The following is a 6,812-nucleotide window of genomic DNA, read 5'->3' as shown; positions in this document are numbered from 1 at the left end:
TCAAACTACCTCCTCGCTCTCTCTATACCCTCCTTATCCGGCCTACAGTTGTTCCCCGACCTCCACCCCACCCCCAGAAGAAGAGAAAACCTGTCACCTCCGGTCTAGATTTATGCTTGCGTTTAGCGAACTTGTGTATTTCCCCTTAAAAAAAAAACAACAACAAAAAGGCAGTAACAACCAAAAGACACCAACACGCTCCCAAAGACCCACCAGGGCCGCGGCAAGGCTGCATTTCCTGGGGATCCAGGCCTGGCATCTCGCGCTGAAGAAACCGACCGTAATCCCCTCTCCCTGCACCCTCTCTGCCTTTTCGCTCGGGATTTGGCTTTAGTTCTTTTCCGAAGGGCCTGTTCCCATCTTTCCACCTCCGCTCCCCTTCTCCAGAAAAAAGCTCAGACACAGTCTTAAAATTCTGCTCCAGCTCCGGCGGCATAGCTGGAGTGGAAGCGAAGGCCGGACTGCTGCACGCCCCGGGGCTGCCGGTACAGGGGCGGATAAAAACACCAGTCTCCGGGAGTGATAAGAAAATGGAGAATACTGTATTTGCTTTAGAAAGTTTTTACATATAGATAAACACGCAGTTAAGATAAACAGTAAAAGCGTCCTACGGGGAGTGAGAGATATCTCCAAAGCAGCTAAGAAATACTTGAAATAGCTTTTGCATAAGAATACTACGGTCTCACTCTCCGCTTTCGCTAGCGACGGGGTCCCTCTTACTAACCCAGCTCGCCACGCCACGCCTTGACTGCCAAGTCGATGCCAGGAACATCGAGTGGGAGGGGAACCCCAAAAAGGAAAGAGACAGGTGAGCGGGAAGGGAGAAGAGGGTGGGAGAGAAAGAAAGAGAAAGGGAGAGGAGAAAAAGCAATATCATATACAGGCAATTTCTACACATATATTACAAACTGGGAAAATGACCGATCATTAAGATATACATAATTCATATAAAATTTTGAAATAAAAATAAAAATCTGTTACAGTCATAACTATTCTTTTTCCACATTTATAACCAGTACCCACACAGGCAGTGACAGAGTGGAGAGAAAAAGGTGCTTAACAAGAAAATGATTGTCTGCTGAACAAAAAAACAGAAGATTGCATCTTGTTTGACCAATACTTGGACTTAAAAACAGAGAAAGAAAGAGAGCGAGAGAGGAGAAAAGAGCGCAACAAAAGGCGATAAACATTTGCTATTTCCCTCTCGAGGAGTTCTCTTTTTTTTTAAACAAATTCCGAACGGAGATGGAGGGTTTTTTGTTTTTCTTTTTGTCTGTTTTGCTTTTGTCGTCTTGTCGTCGTGGTGGCGGTCGGTTTTTGTATAGTCGACTCTTTTTAAATCGTTTTAAACTAGAGAGAGTATTTTCCCAGATACAAATAAATCGTCATGCAGGTGGGGTGCCGGGTCCGTGGGAACCAAAAGGAGAAGCCGTGCTTGTCCTAGAAAGTATACAATTGTCACCTCTTTTATGTTTTCTGCCCGCAGCATCAGCGTTTGTGACTGTCTGTTGGCGTCGCGGTCCTTTGGGGTGGCCGTGGTGGTAGATGGTGGTTGGGAATTGTTGATGGTTTGCGTTTAATTTGTTATTTTTCTTTGTTTTTATATATTTTTGGCTGGAGTGGACGTGTGTGTGTACTTGGGTGTGTGTGTGATTGTGTATCCTGATTTCGGTTTGTTCTGGGGATGGAGGAGGAAGAGGAGGAAGAGGAGGAGGTGGAGGAGGAGGAGGGGAAGGAGGAGGGGGAGGAGGGGGAGGAGGGCGGCCTTGGGTATCATACATCACATTCCGAGTCGCTGGAGGTTACCGAGAGGATGGAGGTGCCGGTGTCCGCGCGCTCCGTCAGGCTGGACACGCTGGTGGTGGGACTGGCCGCCGTTGACGGCGACTCTGCCGAGCCGTGCGTGGGGCATCCGGGCTCGGCCAGAGAGCGCATGCCGCTCGGTCCTATGGCCTGGTGCTGGAGCCTGCGGGAGACAGAGAACGGCGCCCGCCCTGATACGGCAGCCCCAACACCCGGTTCCGCCAAGCCGCCTCCCTGAGCCCGCGCCGCCGGGAAGTCGGGCATGCCGCCGCCGGTGCTCCAAAGCCGCCCGTGCCCCTCCGCCTCCCGAACCCCGCGCCCTTCGCCGCCGCCCCCGACTTCGCTCTCTGCGCGTATACCCCTCCTCCGGGCATCTGCCGGCTCCCTGAGCGCTGCAGCCTCCCCAGCGCGGTCTGGGCTCCCGTCTTCCCCTCCCCGGCGTTCTCTGGAGCTTCCCAAGGCTTCCCAAATAGGGGCGGGCGAGGTAGAACCCGAGGCCGGCCGCCAGAGGAGGGGAGGCCCGGGCGCACAATGCGAAGGACGCCGAGCCCCGAAGGGGCAGAAGTCGGGGAGAGACTGGGTGTTTCTTCTTCCCCAGACCCTGGGACTCTTCCGCCTCAGCCGGCTGCCTCTGGAGTGGACGGGTCCCCTCAATGCCTCCTGCCTCAGCTCCCCCAAATCAAGAGCTGCGGGTTGCTCACCCGCCGCCTCTTCCTGGTAGGACCGGCTGGCTTTGCTCTCTGGATCCTTGAGCAGAGCGCAGGACCGGGGGAAGAGAAAATGAGGAAGCTGGGAGCAAAAAAGTGGGGGAAGAGGAGGGAGAGGGAAAGCGGGAGACAGAGAAAGCAAGAGGGGAGTGCAGAGCCGTCTCCGGCTGCCCCTTCCCCGGGCCAGGAAGCTGCTACATAAACCTAGTGTCTCTGAGTTCTCCCCATGAGGAGGCCTTCCCCTGGCCCTGGGCGCTGCCCCCATCGGGCGAAAAGTTGGCTGCAAAGGCAAGGGTAAGAGGGCCAAAGGCTTAGGCCTGGGACACCTAAAACGGAACACACTCACTCCCTCCAGGAGCTCACACCCAGTCCCCAGCCCAGGCAGCTGTCGGCAACTGCAGCCCTGCTCCCTGCAGTGCATCAGGCCCAGTGCCTACCCTGGCAGGGTTGGGGCACAAGCCTTCCATCAGGTCTTTCACCCAACTTCCTCCTTTCCCCTCTTCCTCTCCACTCCTTTCCTCTTTCCTCCTCTTCTTATTTTTCTCCCTACTTCCCCCAGGCCCAGCTCTGCTGACAGGTCAAGCCCAGTGCAACTTTGTGAGTTTGTGGCCAACTTGCCGGGCAGCAAGGCAGCTTCTGCTCCTATTTCCCAATTTAGTGGACCAAGGGGATGCTCCTTGGCTTCGGCAGGAGGGCTAGCACCAACACACACACACACACACACACACACACACACACACACACAGCCTCTCCACTCCCAGCCTGGCTCTCCTGCTCCTAGTCAGGCAACTTGCAAGGCTTTGGGTACAGGCCTGCTGCACGGTGGCCACCGGCCTTTCCCCTTTATGCCAGGGACCCAGGTTCAGTTTCCTCTCCCAGACCTTCGTGGATTCCTCCCTGGGTTTTTGCAATGCGTGGAAATAAGAACCAGGTGGCAAGGAGCGCCTTCCTTCCTTCCCTGTCTGTAGGCTCCAGAGAAGCCCGGAGCTGGATCCCAGGCTGAGGAGGCTGGCGCGGGTGCAGCGCACGACTAAGGCTCCCAGGGACACGACCCAGGGGTTATGGGCACTCAGGACCTCACACACACTCTCCCCACCCTGACGAGAGCCCCTTTAGGGCAAAGCAATCAATACACCCACGCCCGCTCCTCTTCCACGCTCCTGGGCAAGCGGAAACTTTCTCCAACTGACCAGGAGGTCTCGGCTTCTCGCTTGCTCGGCAGCCGCTGGCCTCCCGCCTCCTGTCCGCTCACCCTCTTTTCAACCGCTCTCCCCCTCCCCGGCCCCGGAGCGTGTAGCCAGGCCGCGGGCCACGCCACTGACCTGTTCTTGGCCGCCGCGGCGCGGTCGCGCTGCCTCCGGTTCTTAAACCAGTTTCCTACTTGTGTGGGAGTGAGGCCGGTGGCCTGCGCCAGTTCGCGTTTCTTGCTGGGGTTGGGGTAGGGGTCCTGCAGGTACCACTCCCGCAGCAGGCTCCGAGTCCGCTCCTTGAAGCAATGCGTCTTCTGCTCGCCGTCCCAGATGGTGCGCGGCAGCGGGAACTTCTTGCGCACGCGGTACTTGTCCACCGGGCCGAGCGGGCGGCCGCGCAGCTTCTCGGCCTCCTGGTAGTGCGCCTCGAGCCACATGGCCTGCAGCTTGCCGTGAGACTCCTTGGTGAACTTGTGGTTCTCCAGGATGTGGTAGAGGTCGCGGAAGTTGCCCGTGTGGAAGGCGACCACGGCGCGCGCGCGCAGGATCGACTCGTGCTTGTTGATGGCCTCGCACGCCCCGGGGGCCACGGGCAGCGACCAGAGGAAGCGGCCCAGCCGCTCGATGTCGCCCGTCTCCTCCAGCGTCTCGCAGACGCTGGCCACCTGCTCCGGCGAGAAGTTGAGGGTGGGCAGCTGGAACATGGACAACTCTTCCGGGGGGGCCCTGGAGCCGCCGCCGCTGCCGCCGCCGCCTGCTCCGCCAGCACCGCCGCCTCCCGCACAGTTCCCGCCGCCGCCGCCGCCTCCCGCGCCGCCGCCTCCCGCGCCGTTCCCGGCGCTGCTACTCGCCAGAAGTAGGGAGCGGTGGTGAGAATCGGCGAAGTTTGGCAACAAGAAGTGGGAGGAATAGAGGTCTAGGGGGGAGCGGAATACCATGGACTGACCTGAGAGGAGAGGAGAAAATTCAGGGAGAGGAAGAGAGAGGGGAGGAAGAGGAGGAGAGGGGCGATGAGGACCAGGAGGAGGGAGAGGAGAGGGGGGAGGAGGAGAAGGAAAGGAGGGGGGAGCAGGAGGAGGAGGAGGGGGAGGAGGAAGGGCGTAAGGGACACCCACACCCCACACACATCCACACACACACACACCCGCGCAGCCACATAGAGAGGGAGGAAGGAGAGCGGCCCGGTGCGCGCGCGCAGAGAGAGAATCAGAGACAGAGGGAGAGGGAGAGAGAGCGAGCGAGAGCCAACCACCGCCGAGTCAAGATTCAGCGATTCCACAGCAATCGCCCTAATGACAACAGCCTCATAATATCTCCCCTAAATCCACAGTGAGTGCAGCATTGAAACATTTTGTTTCGCTTTTCTATTGGTCTGCGGCGTGTCGTTGTGGCGTTGCCACGGCAACCGCTGCCAATCACTGTCAGCCCTGCCAATCAATACCGAGAACGTAAGGACGGTTTTACCACTTAGCCAGAGTGGGGGGGAGGGGGAGAGCAGGGAAAGAGGGAGAAGGGGGGAAAGAGAATTTTTTTTTTAATCTTTGCAACTCTTAATCTCACCACTTCCCCCCTTCTCTTCCTCTCTCTCTCTCTCCTTTTCTTACTATCTCTGAGCTCCCTCTTTTTTCCTCTTCCGCAAAGAAGTTGATCCAGAAAATTTAATAGCCATGGGCATAGAGTTGTTGAATGGGATGAGCAATTAAAGGGGGGATTTTGTTGGGAGGTGAGAGGCTCCCCACTCTGCATGAACGCCGAGGGCCAGCCCCCAAGGAGAGGCCGAGGGCCAGCGGACCCAGCAGGGTTTGCACATGGTGTGCACGTCGGGCCGCCTCTTTCTGCCTATGTGAGCACTAATAGTGGCGAGGAAGAAAGGAGAGATGAGATCATGGGGCCCACCGCGCGCCGACCCTGGTCCGGCGGGCTGCTGCGCCCCAGGATCTCGGATTTTGGGGGTCACCCGGCGCCTGGGAGCTGGAGCCCAGGACCTAGGGTGCTGGAAGCCGCTCTGGCCTCCCTGGTCCGAAGTCCTCGGCCACGTTTACCCCAACTTCCTCTGCATTGGATCTGGCTTCTCTTTAACTCTGCTCCCAGTCATGGAGCCTTGATTTCCCCTATTGGCTTATATTTTTAAATAGCAGTAGAAATAACAGTACACTTTCCATCTTAAAAAGCAACCCGCCTCTTTGTTCCCCCCAGATTTCAGCTGCCTCCCTAGGAGCTGTGGAGGAAGTTGGGTTGGGATGCCTGGAAGCCCTCTGCCCCCCTCCCAAGATGCCACCTACCCCACAACCCCCAAGGGGCTCTGGGTCTGCCTACCAGCCCCAGAAGGCCACTCAAACTTTGGAGGCTGCCCCAAAGAAATGAATAGGCCTGAAAATTGCTTGTTTGCTCATACTGAAAAGACAAAATACTATAAAACTGTCTAATTCCTTTAAGGAAAGTAACATCACAAGCCTAAAACAAACCCCAAAAGGCCCATAGCATGGGGAGGGGAGGGCCCTCCCTCTCTCTGGCCACTGCAGCCTCCAGGCCAGGCATGGGTATTTATTCTAAGGTATGTTGCTTTTAAGAACATGTAATCAGCATCTTGAGCCGGGCCTCCCTTTGTGACGCTTCTGTAACTATGGAAGTGTGATTTACGCAGATTTGTCGGGGTCAGAGACGTCTTTCCCCTGAGCACTGTGTATATTTAGACAGGACTCGGTTTGGTGTTAAAAAGTGTATATTTTGAATGAGTTCACACACAGTAGCCAACAATGCCCACATTGTCGGCCCGTGTACAACGTGTATTGAAACGCAGCGTCCAGACTTCAACTAATCTGCTCTCAATAAAGCTGAAATAATTATCCTAAGCTGCCTTTCCAGAAGAAAAATCATTGAGGAATTCAAAACTTTTTTGAAACAAAAAAAAGATCTTTTCTACATTCCGATGGAGATCTGGGGGTGAGGCGCTGAGTCCACACCACTTTGGAGATCTCAAAGAGGGAGGAGAGAAAGAGAGACTGTGAGAGAATTTAAATAGGAAACCTAACGCGACTAGGGCTGCGAGTGTCCCAGCACCTAAACCCCTAGTTCTGGCCCTCGTTAGGCCTTGACTCCCCGAGCACCAGGC

General features: G+C 56.2%; 1 protein-coding gene across 1 annotated transcript; it reads right to left on the bottom strand.

Moving 5' to 3' along the window:
* Positions 1-520: 520 nt before the first annotated feature.
* SIX3 (SIX homeobox 3) lies at positions 521-4,646 on the bottom strand. The gene is made up of 2 exons (XM_007125987.2): positions 3,833-4,646; positions 521-1,966 (listed from the first exon to the last, which is right to left on the bottom strand). The coding sequence occupies exons 1-2, from the start codon at positions 4,636-4,638 to the stop codon at positions 1,774-1,776; spliced, it is 999 nt and encodes a 332-aa protein (XP_007126049.1). The 5' UTR covers positions 4,639-4,646; the 3' UTR covers positions 521-1,773.
* Positions 4,647-6,812: the final 2,166 nt, after the last annotated feature.

Source organism: Physeter macrocephalus, chromosome 12 (assembly GCF_002837175.3).
Source record: "Physeter macrocephalus isolate SW-GA chromosome 12, ASM283717v5, whole genome shotgun sequence".
Classification (NCBI taxonomy): Eukaryota; Metazoa; Chordata; class Mammalia; order Artiodactyla; family Physeteridae; genus Physeter; species Physeter macrocephalus.
This window is presented reverse-complemented; position numbering and strand designations above follow the sequence as displayed.